This window comes from Cryptotermes secundus, unplaced genomic scaffold, assembly GCF_002891405.2.
Source record: "Cryptotermes secundus unplaced genomic scaffold, Csec_1.0 scaffold644, whole genome shotgun sequence".
NCBI classification, from domain to species: domain Eukaryota; kingdom Metazoa; phylum Arthropoda; class Insecta; order Blattodea; family Kalotermitidae; genus Cryptotermes; species Cryptotermes secundus.
In genome coordinates, this window is record NW_019742971.1 from 249,794 (window position 1) to 266,657 (window position 16,864).

At 43.2% G+C, this 16,864-nt stretch overlaps 1 protein-coding gene across 1 annotated transcript in view; it reads right to left on the reverse strand.

The window, feature by feature from the left end:
* Window positions 1–290: 290 nt before the first annotated feature.
* LOC111873611 (short stature homeobox protein 2) overlaps window positions 291–16,864 on the reverse strand; it is a 26,724-nt gene continuing 10,150 nt past the window's right edge. The window contains exons 2-5 of the mRNA XM_033755134.1: window positions 11,799–12,052; window positions 10,181–10,238; window positions 2,189–2,361; window positions 291–1,005 (exon numbers count right to left, since the gene is read on the reverse strand). Of these exons, the coding sequence (XP_033611025.1) occupies window positions 802–1,005; window positions 2,189–2,361; window positions 10,181–10,238; window positions 11,799–12,052 (689 nt within the window). The 3' untranslated portion in view covers window positions 291–801. The remainder of the gene's footprint in view (window positions 1,006–2,188; window positions 2,362–10,180; window positions 10,239–11,798; window positions 12,053–16,864) is intronic.

Sequence of the window (16,864 nt, forward strand, 5' to 3'; positions counted from 1 at the left end):
TGTAATGCCTTGACAGATGAGGGGTGGAGAGGTCGTGAAGCGAAACTTCTCAGTTAGTGTTCCTGTAAGTGCCACTAGGTCATTCTGGTCTGAATTCTTGTATTTAACGAATGAACACGTTAAAAACTTTAGTAACTGCTGTGTTAAAACAAACAGTTAAAAACTGCTCAGTTTCGAGGACATAAATTTCTTTTCGTTGTTCCTATTTTCGTAATACAAATTTCTCTCTCCTGCGTTATTATTATTATTATTATTATTATTATTAGTAGTAGTAGTAGTAGTAGTAGTAGTAGTAGTAGTAGTATTTTCATCATCCTTGTCATATCAAATGTCTGCTTTTTGTTAAACATATATTTAAATATTTTAAATTTTAGTTGTAATCTTCTGTTATTCCTATTGGTCAATTCTTAAAAGTCGATTATAGGTTTCTGGTCCGCTGACTATTAATATGTTTTACCCATAATTAAGGTCAAGGGTGCATTAAGATTTTCATGACGATATTTGGTGGTCATCTATACAGATCTTCCATTCAAATATACCGGAGAGGCACACATTTCGAAACTCACTGTTGGCAGGCCTGTCACTCCTTTCACAGAGATGATTTAAAATATCGTTTGATACAAGACATTCGGTTTCCTGGTAGGCTAAAAACGTCAATTATTTGCTTTTTATATTTTATCAGACACAGTAAATTTGAATTACTGCTTAAACGGAAGTTAGGGGCGTCTATATCGATAGTATCGACTTCTTGTATCAGTCGTCTGTATCGATTTATTGTGTCAGGGAGTGCACGATACAAACTTAAACAGTCTTCTCGCGGGTGGTGAGTCCTAGGGCTTCTGCATGTTTCTTAGCTTTTAGCCTAAGATCCGCAATGCTGGAGTTCTTGGACTGCAGACGATCGTGGTGGACTGCGGCGAGTGCAGCCAGTCCAAGTGGGTATTGCGGGTGGCAGAAGACCAGGGGAGACGAATTGGACGTCATCGCTGCCGCTGCAGCTGCGTACTGCAAACAAATGGTGAAAGTTATTAGCTTCACTACAAACACTCGAGAGTGGTCTGAGATAAAATTGCTTCTCTGCAGTTTGTTACACTGGTTCTAAAACGTCCAAATTCAGTTTTCTCCCTTATTTTGTTTATATATAAGTTTAAATAAACACCAAAAGCCCTGCCAGATATTGTTCGTTATATCCGGGTCTGTTATAACTAGGTAAAGGTAAAAAAGGTGAAGTTATCCCTGTAACAGGTCATCAAGGCCCATAGGGCTGTGAGACGTCGAGGCTCCCACAGTTTCTAGAACAATCGCCTCACAGATGGCGGTGAGTTTGTCAGCCTTACGCGCCGGCCGCCCTTTACCTGGTACTCAATTCTGTTAGAGGCTGAGTCGACCAAAGGGCCATAGTGCAGCTGGAAGGATTAGGTCAATTGAAAAGTATAATGACTCCATCGGGAATCGGACCCGCGACCTTCCGGCTTGTAGCATATTGCCTCAACCAACTGCGCTACCGCAGTTATAACCAGGTTTCACTGCAATTAATTTTAATATCAGCTTATTTTATTACATTAGTGATTTAGTGTAGTCTCGATTTCTAATGATAAGATCCCTTTATGACGACCTGTGCAAAGCTTTGCCTTTGTTGTGGAGGCTACGCCTTCTGATGGCGGCCAGGTACAGGTTGAATCATGTGAAGGAGACATTTTACTTTAAACTTGTTGCGCTTAATGGACCGGGTCACTCATTCTTATTGTAACATGTTGACCAATTGCCAAGTAACAGCAGTGGAAACATTCAAGATTAAAACAGCCGTTGCTTGGGAACATCTCTGTGAAGACATGTTTCCCCAGCAACTGGAGGACACGCAATAATGGAAAAGATTTTCTGTACGATCCGTGCCGGGGTTATATAACAGTTGTCTGACAGTTGATAGGTACAGTTGTGAGATGTGAAAAGCTAATAGCTGAGGCTGGGGAAAGTTCGCCGTTGGAAGCCGTTACCAAGCAACGGCTAGTAAAGACTGAGGACACTTTATGTGCACTGTAGTTATAGTGAACTTTGGAGTGTGTAACTCAGTGAGACTGTCGTAGTTTTTTGTATTTACGAGTTGTTCAAGAGTTCAATAAATCCCGTTACCTATCCCAACTATAGTAACACTTACCACGTGGCAGTATCAGAGGAAGATGTGTCTCACCTGGTGGGCCGCGGTCAGCAAAGCCGGGTCGAAGGCCGAGAAGGCAGGGAACGTGAGGCGGTCGTACGCTGTGGGGAGCCTCAGGGACGGCACATTCACATAGGGTGCGACCCGGCACGGCTCCAGAGGGGTTGCTATAGGAGGGCTGTGGCTCGTCAGCATCATCCCTGCCGCTGCGAACAGTGTTGCCAACTTTTCAGTCATGGTCTTTTGAAATGAAGAATCGTAGGATGACTGGTGAATTGGAATGGATGCGAAAGGAAACGCTTTTGATGTAATGTGGGGTAGTATTTTGGCGTTTGTCTGGAGGTATTGGGGACAGTAACAAAAACTTCGCCAGGTATAGTTGGTCTCCGCGTCGAGAATTGAAACAAAGACCTACAGAGTATGAAGCAGGAGTGGCCCCTCACTCCACTGCGACTTCCGTTGCTTCTATGATGAAAAATATATGTATGCCAAGTTTTGATTAGGAAATCTCATACAAAGAGATAAGTTTGCAGACAAACGCATGAATAAGAGAGTAATGCTAGAATTGAAGATATGTGTTCTGAGAGATAACGCTGTGTAGTCCGTTTAAAAGTCAGCCGACGTTTCGGAGGAACATCTTACTTTCCTATTCAGTGTCGAAGAAACTAGCATGAAACATGCAGGAAGCGAGCGTTCAACAGACTACACGGAGTTATACCCCAGACGTTATAACCCTTCATAACCACCGCTGTGAGAACCTCAGACTCTACACGGAGTTATACCCCAGAAGTTATAACCCTTCATAACCACCGCTGTGAGAACCTCAGGCTCTACACGGAGTTATACCCCAGAAGTTATGACCCTTCATAACCACCGCTGTGAGAACCTCAAATATTACAGTATTACCATTATTGATAGAAAGTTTATAATAGGCATTCATAAGGCTCCACTACATAAGGCATAAACTACGATAACTTCCTGTCTTATGCGATATAATTGTGGTATTGAGAACAGGGTGCTGAGGAGAATATTTGGACCGAAGAGGGATGAAGTGACAGGAGGTTGGAGAAAACTGCATAATGAGGAGCTTCATAACTTGTACTCTTGTCCAAGTATAATTAGAATGATCAAGTCAAGGACAATCAGGTGGGCAGGGCATGTAACACGAATGGGGAAGACGAGGAATGCATATAGGATATTGGTGGGAAATCCAGACGGAAAGAGACCACTAGGAAAACCAAGACATAGGTGGGTGGATAATGTTAAAATGGATACTAGATAGATAAGATAAGGTGGCATGGACTGGATTGATCTGGCTCAAGATAGGGACAAGTGGAGGGCTCCTGTGGACACGGCAATGAAGTTTCGGTTTCCATAAGATGTTGTGGAGTTGAGTGGCTGCACAACTGACAGCTTCTCAATAAGCGCTCAGCTCCATGGAGAGAGTTAGGTTACAAAGAACTTTGTCTAAAGTATCTCTGACCGTGAGCCATTATCGGAGAGACTTAGATCTAACTTCATCATTATGGCGTCACTGCGCAAGATGGGAACCAGAAATACCGTACCGAAGTTTTCGTTGAACACACAGGACTTTTCTTCCGCAAGGTCGCCTACCCAAGGCATGACATTCCTTCTCAGATATTTCAGGCAAACAATATTGCAGCGTGTATAACTGTTGCTGGGGCAGCAGGTTCTTAATAAACTGTGTTATGCCACCCGTTTCTGGGCAACAGCTCGGCAATTACATACCCGTGACAACGAATACGCACGAAACAATAGAAGAACGGCGTTTTCTATGTGTTCCGCGCCGAGAAGTTAAAACCAGGACAGGTGGAGCACTGAGTCAGTTGAGTTCTGCAAGGGAGACTGAGAAGAGATGGCTCTGTAGTTCAGTTGTGGGATATTCGTCGGACGGTAACGACGTGAACACAGAAGCTGAAGAATCTCCATTGTTGACAGCTGTTACCAAGCAACGACTAGCGAAGACACTGCAGGCTGGAGAAGACATGCGTAGAGATTGGTTAAAGTGTGGAAATCAGCGATAGCGCTGCAATTATTTGTAGTTACGATCTGTGAGTAGTCAATAAATCAATTGACCAATTCATACCCCTTCATTCAATCACGTGACAGTGCCCTGCAAGCAGGAGAGAAGACCATGCAGCCATTTGAGTGATGTAGAAGCGTATTATTTTTTTATTGCTAGTGGGGTGGGACTAAGTCCCTTGTACGGCTGCCACTTCTGGCCTATTGTACCAGCCCCAGATGATAGGTGAGGGTGATTGTGGAGCAATTGATGGAATGAAGATTGGAAGGGGAAACCGAAGTACTCGGAGAAAACCTGCCCCAGCGCCACTTTGTCCATCACAAATCCCACTTGACCAGACCCGGGATCGAACCCGGGCCGCCGCGGTGGGAAGCCACCGACTCACCGCTTGAGCTATGGCGCGGCCCATGCAGAAGCGTAACAGAGCCTTGGGCGTATGAATGAGAAGGCCTCCATTTGTAATTAAGACATCGGTTTTCTTGAAGTCAGAGGCAAGGCTTACTCATCTTAATTACAGTAGAGTTGGCCGTGAAGTCCCTCCACCTAAAAGGGAAGTTATCTTATTAATTAATTGCTTCCTCAGTTAGTATTTGCCCCCTTGGGTATGTACCACAGAGGTGAGATAGCTTCAGCAAAGAGTTCAGTCAGTGTACCTTTGATTTGTTTAATTTAATATTCTATACCGAGACAACCGGAAGTGACAAGAGGTTGGAGAAAACTGCATAATGAGGATCTTCATAATTTGTACTCTTCACCAAGTACAATTAGAATGATCAAGTCAAGGAGGATGAGGTGGGCAGTGCATGTAGCACGAATGAAGGAGGAAAGGAATGCATATAGGATATTGGTTGGAAAGCCAGAAGGAAAGAGACCACTGGGAAGACCAAGGCGTAGGTGGGTGGACAATATTAAAATGGATCTTAGAGAGATAAAATGGGATGTTATGGATTGGATTGATCTGGCTCAGGATATGGACCAGTGTAGTGCTCTTGTGAACACGGTAATGAACCTTCGGGTTCCATAGAATGTTGGGAAATTCTTAAGTAGCTGCAGACTTGGCTTCTCAAGAAGGGCTCAGCTTTATGAGTAAGTAATTAAGTACCGAGAAAACCGCGATGAAAATATTAACATAGGCCTACTGCGTTCTGTGTGGTGTGTGTACTGTATTCTACGATGTCGCTCTCAGACTCTATCCCGTCAGCTGGTAGGAAGCTAACAAAATAAATAGAAATGATATGGAGGCAAGTTGTGTGGCCTAATTTTGTGGGGAGACTGAGGGAAAACTATTAGAAATCTCAAGAATATCCGGTGTCCCGGTCAAGATTCGAAGCGAACACATCCGGAATACGATTCCAGGACGTTACCTTAAGTTCGTAGCAGAGATACTAAGATCAGTTTCAATGAGTCAAGTTTTGAATGTTAGTTCATGGAATTAAAAGGCAAAATTGTCTCTGTGATTAATTAATTAAGCAGTATGACTTTAAGACGTATGGGAGAATGGAGGCACCTCGGCACTTGATGGAAGTGAGTGGTCAGCTTCACTCCACAGCCGCTTTACCCTCAAAGAAAAAGCCCCCGGTTCTCATTCGCTAGAAGGCTGGAGGGGCCCCAGATCAGGTCTGGACGTTTGGAGAATAGAAAAATCCCTCGTCCATAATGGGAATCGTAGGAAAGCGTTTTGTAAAAGTAAGATAAAGCTATCCCTGTAACAGGCCGTGGAGGCCCATACGGTTGTGAGACGTAGAGACTCCCACATTTTCTCTAGACAATCGGCTCACACATGGCGGTGATATCAGTCTTACGCGCCTGCCGATCTTTGTGACCCAGGAAGATCCCTGGTACTCATTCTGTTAGCGGCTGAGTCGGCCACAGGCCTATAGTGCAGCTGGAAGGATTAGGTCAACTGAAAATATCCAATGACATCGGGAATCGAACCCGCGACTTTCCGGCTTGCATCATTGTGCCTCAACCATCTAAGCTACCGCGCGGCCCCGGGAAAGTATTGGACAATGAAGAAATTGATGCCGACATTTTGGCTCTTTTACTATTTCTCAGGCTCTGGAATCTGAAAAATTTGTTTGTAGAATGCAGTCTGTCTCTGTGTGAATGCATGAATGTAAGGCCCCTGTAGCGCGTAAACCTATGTTCGGGCATTTGAGAGCGCATCCACCATTGGTCGGTACTCGGTCCCCAAAACAGGGGCCTTTCAAACTGGCATAAAGTGGCGATTTTTTTCTAAAATGGCTAGTACTATTACTTAATGGAGACAATCTCCTTAAATACAACTGCATCGGTGGATCTTCTTGCAAACAGCGGTACAGGGACTAGGAATTCAAATATGAAATATCGATTCCGTCAGTGGGACGGATTTCATTTTTGTTTGCTGTTCAGTAATCTACCCTTCGAGTCCCGGGTAACTTAAGGCCAATATTTTGCTCCGAGGTGGCGCTGGAACAGGAAGACCAACCCCTCCTCTCGTAGAATGACATACGTGTAAGTGGTATGGTCATGGGTCCCGACGGGGCTCAAAACAAAGACTGACTGTGTTGGCGACTGCAAGTGGGAAATTATTCTTCTGCTCTTTGCACGGATTTTCATTACCAATATGGGCCACGTCATTCTTCCCTGGCTGCATACAGCACTGTAGTTGTTCGGGCAGCATGCCTTGCAAGGGGCAGTGAGGGTATATAAATCAAGGACATGAGAAAACTAGGGTAAAGCCGCAGAAATGGGGGAAGTTTCATCATCTAGAAACAAGTGTAATGAAGGGGTAAGACCTCAGGGTGAAGGATCTTTTAAATTTGATTATATTCACTATAGTGATTCACTTTACAGGGTGAACATTTATTACACATAGGGAGTTCAAAGAATTAGGTCGCTTTTTTTTATAACTTCCAGAAAGAGATCATTTTGAAAGGCAATGAAACAGAATGGTTGAAACGTGGTTAGTAGAGGTGGTGCTTGTATTGCGGGGAAGGGGGACATGTGCAGCACATTTTAGAGATCTGTCAGGAAAGGTATTGTCATTTAATGTGCTATGATTACGCCAGTTCCTATGTTATTACATTTAATTTTCCATTGAATCTGCTTTGCATTTTAGGACGGAGTTTCTTGATACCTGTATATAGGGCTATGCCGTCCTTTTGTTGCACCTTTGCCGCTTTTTCAGTTTCTTAATCCTGTACACAATGTAGGACTTTTGGATGGGGGGTCAGCCCGTTGCAAGGCAGCTACCTATATACAGAACAACACAAACATAGAATAAACGCACTCTCAGACATACGTGCCTTGAGTGTGGTTCGAACCTACGATCCCAGTGTTCGAATGAAGACAGTTCATGCCTTAGACCGCGCGGCCACTGTGATCAGGGTTACCTTGATATTCCTTACTTAAATAAGAAAATTATCCTAATTAGTCATTATAGTAATACGGAGTAAAAATAAGATGATGATGATGATGATGATAATAAGTTGACTGCAACTCGGAGCCCTCGGTCATCTAGCGGGCAGCCTGTCGCTATAGCGACTGCTCTGTCCCGGCTTCCTTTAGAGGAAAGCTATCCCTGTAACAGACCGTGGAGGCCCATATGGCTGTGAGACGTCGAGGCTCCCACACTTTCTAGAAAATCGGCTTACAGATGGCGGTGAGATTGTCAGCCTTACTCACCGGCCGTCCGCCCTATACCCCAAGGAAGACTCCTGGTACTGATTTCTTTTAGAGCCTGAGTCGAGCCCCGGGTGTTAGTGTGGCTGGAAGGATTAGGTCAATTGAAAAATACAGTGTCCTTATTGGGAATACACAAACATGAAAATGGACTCGAAACTTGAGAGCCCTCTACTGATGAAACTGAGAACTACGCACTTATTCTCGTTTAAAACAACGTTTACTTGGTACGTCAATATCTTACAATATGCGAGGCCATAAATAACCTGAAACAGGCGTTATATGGAGAGGAGTACTTTTACACTCAACCGCGAGATAGCAGCACTCTATCGAGCCTTTACTTGATTAAATTAAGTAACGTGACCCATCTCTCATATTGCTAAATGACTTTAATCGAATCTAAAGGCTGTTGATGTATGTGAAACAGATTTAAACGAGTGAAAAGCGCCAAAGGAATTGCCCCCCTGTGGCTTCCAGCGCCGTCCTCTGTTTCGCTACTCTTTATAATAGGAGGCTTTCAACGGCCCTCTCGGGAGTCGAGAGAAATCTAATTGGATCGGTCAATGCAACAAGCGTGTAAATCCGCTGTTGGAACTTCCATGCATATAAGAATTATTATACGCTATTACAATTTGAATATTTTGTTTATGTACATGATTACTTGAAGGGTGTCGCTCCTGTGTCTTTTAGAATTTAAAATTTGTTCCTTCTGTCCAATAAAGATTGTTCATGGCACAAGGGATTTCAGAATTCTGTCTGTTACGTATGTCGGAAGAGTCTATAGTACTGTATAATTTTACGTTGTGCCATCAAGGAGACACTTCGTGATTTTAATATAAGAAACTGTTATATCCAGCTCTGTAATTTCTGAATTTTTCAGTCAAACAAGCCTCCATTTTAATATTATTGCATTCGCGAGTATAAGGGTTCTAATGACATTAAGATGCATCAATATTAAGCCAATCTCAGTTACGTATGTGTTGGATTTATCTCTGACATTAAGGGAGGAAAATAAAGTGAGGGTGTTTGAGAACAGGGTGTTGAGGAGAATATTTTTCACCAAAGAGAGATGAAGTGACAGGAGGTTGCAGAAAACTGCATAATTGAGGAGCTTCACAACTTGTACTCTTCTCCAAGTATCGTTAGAATGATCAAGTCAAGGAGCATGAGATGGACATGGGATGTAGCACGAATGGGGAGAAGATGAATGTATATAGGATATTGGTGGGAAAGCCAGAAGGAAGGGACAACTGGGAAGACGAAGCCATAGGTGGGTGGGCAATATTAAAATGGATTTTAGAGAGATAGGATGGGATGGTATGAACTGGATTGATCTGGCTCAGGATAGGGACCAGTGGAGGACTCTTTTGAATACGGTAATGAACTTTCGAGTTCCATAAAATGCTGGGAAATTCTTGAGTAGCTGCAGAATTGGCTTCTCCTTAAGAAGGGCTCAGCTCCATGAAGTTAGTTAGTTGGGTTTACAATTAGACCCAGGTATTCAAATGCCTGTTGGTCTTGTCTATGCTGACGTAACCATCTAACAAGATGAACACAAATACTTGTCATAAAGAGGCAAAAGAATTCGAGTAACTAATTGTACACGTAATTATCCATTCCCATTTACGAAATGAAACCATTCTTGTAAATTTCTTTCTGGGACGTTAATATTCTCTCAGGGGGACAGTAAACTCCCCGTTTTCTATGGAATCCGAAAGTTCATTACACAGTTCACAACCCCGCCTCCTCCATAACCTACTAGTTTTTATTCTGAGCCAGATGAATCCAATACGGATCCTCACTCTGTATTGCTTTAAGGTTCATTTAAAGGTAAAAATGTAAATTTGCGCTTTTGCTTTAATAAATACTGCGCCATGAAGTCGTATGAGGGATTGGAGATAGATCCACGTCTTCTTAACCTCTTCGGTAGTTCAAGGTAAATGGTCAACTTCACGCTCTGGCCGAATTGCCCCCGGAGAAATAACCCCGTATCCATTGGATAGGAGGCTGAGTGGCCCCGAGAACCGGTGTGGACGACGCAGAGAGGAGAAAAATCTTGACCCCACCGGGACTCGAACTGCGAATCCTGGGCCATGCAGTTCGTAGCCAGTCGCTATATCGGCTCTTAAATTCTAATTAGTTATTATATTTCATCTATCTTTAGGCTTTCTGAGGATTTTCGATTAAATTTTTAAATTAATTTCTCGCCCTACCTATATATGCTCGTGGAGTGGGACTAAGTCCCTTGTACCGCGGCCACTTCTGCTGTTATATAACTTACTAGTATATATATATATAAATGTGAACATGGAACTCACCTTTCTGCATCTGACTCTCGTGTTTCCTGCATTTCGCCCGTCTGTTCTGAAACCAAACCTGACAAACACAAACCATATTTAATTATTCTGAATATCATTTCTAATTAAATAAGAAATCTGTAGTAACATTTTATGTATGTATGTAAGGGGTGGGCCATAAAATTCGGCCCTCTCACTGCGACCTTCAATGATCTATTATGCTTCCCCTTCGGATTAACCCTTTATTAATCCTACACTTCGAATGAAATGTAGGACTTTATTTATGGGGGCGTCATGATCACTTGGTTCCACAAAGAACTGACCCAGGTGACGAAATTTTAAATAAGCTATGGCCTCATAGTCACCTAGGAAACAGTAACACTGTAGATTCTAAAGCAGTGCTGTCCGACGTTCTTATGTACTCGGGCACAATTCACTGATGCCTATGGAGGTGCGGGCGCCACCACACACTACTACTGGTAGTACTTCTACTACTACTACTACTACTACTACTAATAATAATAATAATAATAATAATAAACAATAACAATAATAAAATTTTTCGAAAATATTTAACAGTACTCAGACGTTCAAAAATGTCTCGTCTTACAATTTGAATTAATATTAAAAATCGGCTCAATTATATGTGGTTACGGAGGGCGCCAGAAAAATATACCGCGGGCGCCGCGTTGGACAGGGCTGGTGTAAAGGGTGTATAAAGCACAGAATTATTGGGGGTTTCGACTTTTCCCATCGGAATTCTAGAGAATAAAATGCAGGACGATGGATAAAGCTCCAAACGCCAGTAATTCTGTGAGTAATATTATGTGTGAACAAGTTGCTATTGTTCCCGTGACCGCAGTTCCTGCAGCATCAGCGAGTGCGAATGTTTTACTTGATGATGGCCACAAAAAGCCGAAGCATATTATAAATAATTTATAAAATTTCCACACGAACTGTGGTGACGGAACAAACAAAGGGACTGGGAACGCAAGTACATACCGCGCGATAAAAGTAAAGCTATCCCTGTAACAGGCCGTGGAGGCCCATAGGGTTGTGAGACGTCGAGGCTCCCACATTTTCTAGACAATCGGCGAACAGATGGCGGTAAGGTTTTCAGCCTTACGCGCTGGCTGCTCTTTACCCCAGGAAGATTTCTGGTACTCATTTCTGTTAGAGGTTGAGTCGATCTAAGGGCCATAGTGCGGCTGGAAGGATGAGGTCAACTGAAAAATCCGATGGCGTCATCGGAAATCCAACCCGCGACCTTCCTGCTCGAAGCATATCAGTGTCAAATATAATTGTGATGAAAACGTAAAGGCATGTTTAGTTTGCCCCTGTGCTTACGCACCATGCCATGAAGACATGGGGGAGTGGAGGTATAACTCCGCCATTCATTGACCTCGACACTAGAAGGAGGTGAGTAGTCAGCTTCACGCCTAAGCTATTTTACCTCTGGAGGAAAAAGCCCCCGGTACCCATTGGATAGGAGGCTGGGTGGGCCCCAGAGCCAGTGTGGACGCTGTGGAGTATAGAAAGAGCTCTTAACCCTGGCGGGAATCGACCCTCGTCCATCCAGCCCGTCGCTATACTGACTGATCTGTCCCGGCTCGTAATTGTGATGTGGTGGAGCACTGACCTGAACTCTGGCTTCGCTAAGTCCCAGCCTCTGGCTAAGTTCCTCTCTCATGAAGGCGTCTGGGTAGTGTGTCTCGTCAAACAGCCTCTCCAGCTCGTTGAGTTGCTCTAACGTGAAGTTGGTACGACTGCGGCGCTGCTTGTTCTGTTTCGGTGTGCTGGCGCCGTTGTGGTGGTGATGGTGGTGATGGTGGTGGTGATGATTCGTATTTAGGTGGTCTCCTGTGTTCTCTTTCCTCTGGTTCTGTTCCAGCACTGTAACACAGCAACATAATATCACATACAGTGGCGTGCTGTCTTTGTATTGGGCTTATTTATGAAGCAGTGGCGTACAATTATTAATTCCTAATTATCTGCTTAATTATATGAGGTATATAACCTCAAGGAAGGCGTTAGTGTTTTCAAACTCGAGTTCGTTAAACAGTGTTACATTTCTGAACGTTAAATAGATTATTGCAGTTAAATTCGTAAATTTTCAGGGTTCTGAAACAACTTTTGCCAACTCCTCTGTGAGTTGGTGAGGAGAAATATTAAAAAAAAGTAAAGCCATCCCTCTAACAGGCCGTGGAGGCCCATAGGGTTGTGAGACGTTGAGGCTCCCACATTTTCGAGACAATCGGTTCACAGTTGGGGGTGAGGTTGTGAGATTTATGTGCTCGTCCCTCTTTACCCCCAGGAAGATTCCTAGTACTCATTTCTGTTAGAGGCTGAGTTGACCCCAGGGCCGTAGTGCGGCTGGAAGGATTAGGTTAATTGAAGAATCAATCCATTGATCTGGTCGGAAACTGAAATCGCGACCTTCCGGCTTGTGGCATAGTTCCTCATCCAACTGCACTGCCGCATGCCCACAGAAATTTAAAACTTAAATAATTTAAAATTGCTGGTCTCTCAGTGCTATTTTCGTACGGTGCTAGAAACATACATGCAAATATATCAAACACAAACATGTACTTAATTTTAAAAAGGTATCACTTTATATTCAAGTTAATTAAATTTAGAAAGAAAGAGATGATTTAAATNATTTTAATGTGTGAACATGGCATGCAATGAACTGGTTTGACGTGGATAAGTAAGCACCTGAAGATGGCATTATTATGCCGAAACATGTAGTGCGAGGGAGAGAAGGAGAAAAATGAGTGTATGCACTGCAAGACGGATTAAATAAATCATGGACTTAAATCAGTGCAACAGGACGCTAAAATATAACGTTTACTATCTATTTAATTGTATTGTTCCAATTCCGTGATTTCAAATCGTCTTTGTAAGCGAACATAAAATATTGCCGATAAAACGGATTTCATTATTTTCTTAAACAATTATTTTTTCAAAATCTTTAATAAACGCTTTGAAATTGTTGTTTTCAACGATGAAGCTTATCGTCAAAAATGAGCAGGCCAGACAGATTGGTAGCGGCGCTGTAATTGCTTGTGGTTCCGAGTTGTGTGTATAAGTGGCCAGTAAATTCATTCGCCAATCCAAACCGGTCTATAGTCACCTACACTGCGTGACAATATTTATCAACGTTTCGGAGGAACCCGCTAAGTCCATCTTTAGTGTAGAGAGACTGTATCTACCAGGATTCATGGCATCCTATCTCGGCAACCAGTAAACTTCCCATCGTTATCTAAAGATGTTTTTGTTTCAATAGTTACATAGCGTTGAATGAGATTAAAATTTTATTCTGAATGTTAAGAAGATCTAGGTAAGAATTTGGAAGGAGGAGGTCCGGGTATATTTCAAAGTACGATGTCTCTTTTCGATAAAAGAAACTCAGATTTGCATATTTATCGAAGATTAATTTAACAACCCTTTTCAAGACCCTATATTTAGCTAACCCTGTAACAGGCCGTTGAGGTCCAAATGGTTGTGAGGCGTCGAGGATCCCACATTTTCTAATTGGCTTACAGATGGCCTTAAGCGCCGGCCGTCCTTTACCCCTAGGAAGATTCCTGGTATTTATTCATGTTAGAGGCTGAGTTGACCCCAGGGCCAGAGTGAGGCTGGAAGGATTAGGCAAATTAAACAAAAATCCGATGACCTCATCAATAATCGAACCCGCGACCTTCCGGCTTGTAGCGTAGTGCCTCAACCAACTACGTTACCGCGTGTTCCAAGACCATATGTTAACTGCCATTAATTTCTTTCCTGTCTCACTAGTTTGACCGGCCTCCATGTTGTTATTATTGAAGACCGAAAATTTGGCCTATAGAGCATAGTGATGTTGTGACCGCCGGGAGCATGATGTTCATAGCAAGTTTAATGAAATTCTGTCACTTGAATCGAAAAGAATGAGGCGCTATATGCTTCCACGTAATGATAAAGTAAGTCTGTCTATCCTTAAAATAAAGGGCCGTCCAGGACTTAAAGTTCGTACGGGCTTAAACACCAAAACCTTAGGAATTGTCAGCTAAAAGCCACCACACCTGTTTGTAGACTAGAAGGCGTCCTTCGAATCCCGGTCTTGGTCACAAGAGAACACGACAAATTGTTCTTCTTTCTGTGTACCTCTCAGATCCTTGTTAAGTAAACCGGTGCTTCAAAAACAAGGAGAGAACTGTCTTGTTGCAAAGGAACAAACAAACGGCTCTCGTGTATTTGTTGTGATGTAAATCCAACCTTTCATTACATCATCAGCCCAATATGGGGCCATAGAAAGGCTAATATGTGCCCAGACGCGCGGTCATGTGCATGAAGTCCGTTCTTTTTGGAAGTGCCCCTCCCCCCCAAACCCCCCTGATTTATTGTGCCGCCGCTTTGCCGGCCCCTGAACATCAGTCACGCCGACCAACCCTACACGGTCCCCCTTGTTGTAATGAGATTTTTTTCTCCACGAATGTAACGAGATTTTTTAGAGCCTGGATGTTCTTTTTTATGTGGAAATGTTACAGAGAGAGAGATAAAAGGGGGAAGAGATTTTTATTTCACTTCCAGCCCTCGTTTTAGTTTTCATTCCCGAAATATCCTCTTCTAGAGGACGAAGAAGAATGTGGGATTGTGGGCAGAGCTGAAAGGGCTCGGTCCTCTCTCGGTTGTCAGGTGTATCAACTTCATTCGGTATGTAAAGTGACAGACAGTTGCAGATATCACAACTCGGCGATATCTCCCTCCAGTGGATTGCATCTGAATCTAACGGTGTCCTTTGCATTTGTTTCGTCCCCTGTCTGATATCCTGATCTGGAAGCAACAAAGCTTCCTTAGCTAAGTGGTGGGAGGCACCTGCGCAGTTGGGTCCTTTGTGGAGCTAACCCCAGTCACGGGACAGTGATTATTATTTTTGTTATTACTGTTATCATTATTATTATCCGTCTAGGTCCGAGGCTTTTTGTGATCTTTCGTAACAAGCTTATTTTACGGCAAGGAGTTGATAGCCCCACACCCAACCCCCACACTGGAGATCCACCCCTTGTCGGCTGTCCGCAGCTGCGTATTCAATATATTCGCAGCTACCTTCCACATCTGAAGGCCGTCTCCTCCATCCGCAACCTGAGGACGCGTCATGACGTGGCGAGAATTAAGGACTGGATCTATCTGGCTCAGAATAGGGACCAGTGGAGGGAGGGATTTTGTGAATACGGTAATGAACTTTCAGGTTCCATAAAATGTTGGGAAATTCTCGAGTAGCTGAGCGACTGGCGGCTTCTCAAGAAGGACACAACTCCGTATTATTATTATTATTATTATTATTATTACCGTCGTATCTTTGCTACTACCTGGCTTGTTACCACGTGACGTCCACAGACACAAACTGTTGTAAATCTGCTTCAGAGAACTGCTGTAAATGTGACACGAATCCCATGCTTTAATATTGTTCTTAATTGGCAATGATATATTTTGTTATTAAACGTTCAGGGAAATGTAATAATAATAATTCATTTAAATTCTTATTTATTTACGTGCTAACTGAACAGCCCCAAAGGCAAATTACAAAGTAATCACGGATAAAGAAAACTGCATAACATAACATTCAAAAGATTCAATTCATTGTTTGTTCATTTTACTGCCAACTCAACAGCCCAGAGTACAGAGTGAGTACGAGTGAAAGCAACAAACACAAAGTACAAAACAAGATAAATAACATCTGAGTAATGATGACGATGGTCGCGCCATAGCTCAAGCGGTTAGACTCTTGCTTCCATCGCGGCGGCACGGGTTCTATCCCGGGTCTGGTCAAGTGGGATTTGTGGTGGATAAAGTGGCGATGGGGCAGGTTTTCTCCCAGTACTTCGGTTTCCCCTGTCAATCTTCATTCCACCAATTGCTCCACAATCACCCTCACCTCTCATCTGGGGCTGGTACAATAGGCCAGAAGTGGCTGCAGTACAAGGGACTCAGTCCCACCCCACTAGCAATAAAAATGATTATGATAACACAGAATATATGCATTTACGAGGATACAATATATATTATAATGCGTAATGGGAAAGTAATGATAATAAACAAGCCAATCTACTGAAGTGCTTGACAACAGAAGAGAGACAAATTACAGGCAAGCATTGGAGACAGAGAACACTTTATTACAGAAGAAGTGAGCGAAAATAAACAGAGATCAAGAGAATATAAAGAAAGTAATGAGTAAGAACTACATAACACAGAGCCTCAAATATTATTAACAATTTAGGGTAGAACATTAGAAAATTTGATTGAGAGAAACCGCTCCGATTGCAGCCATATCGGGAACTTCATATCTATCGCTCTGCAGCACAGGCGCACCGAGGATTATCCCTGTAACAGGCCGTGGAGGCCCGTAGGTTTGTGAGACGTCGAGGCTCCCACATTTTCTACACAATCGGCTCACAGATAGCGGCGAGTTTGTCAGCCTTACTCCCTAACGGGCCGCCCTTTACCTCCAGGAAGATTCCTGGTACTCATTTCTGTTAGAGGCTGAGTCGACCCCAGGGCCATAGTGCGGTTGGAAGGATTAGGTCGATTGAAAAATTCCAGTGACCTCATCCGCAATCGAAAAGCGAACTTCCGGCTTGTAGCATAGTGCCTCAACCAACCACGCTACCACGTGGCCCCGAGCAGGACGACAATAATAATAATAATAATAATAATAATAATAATAAT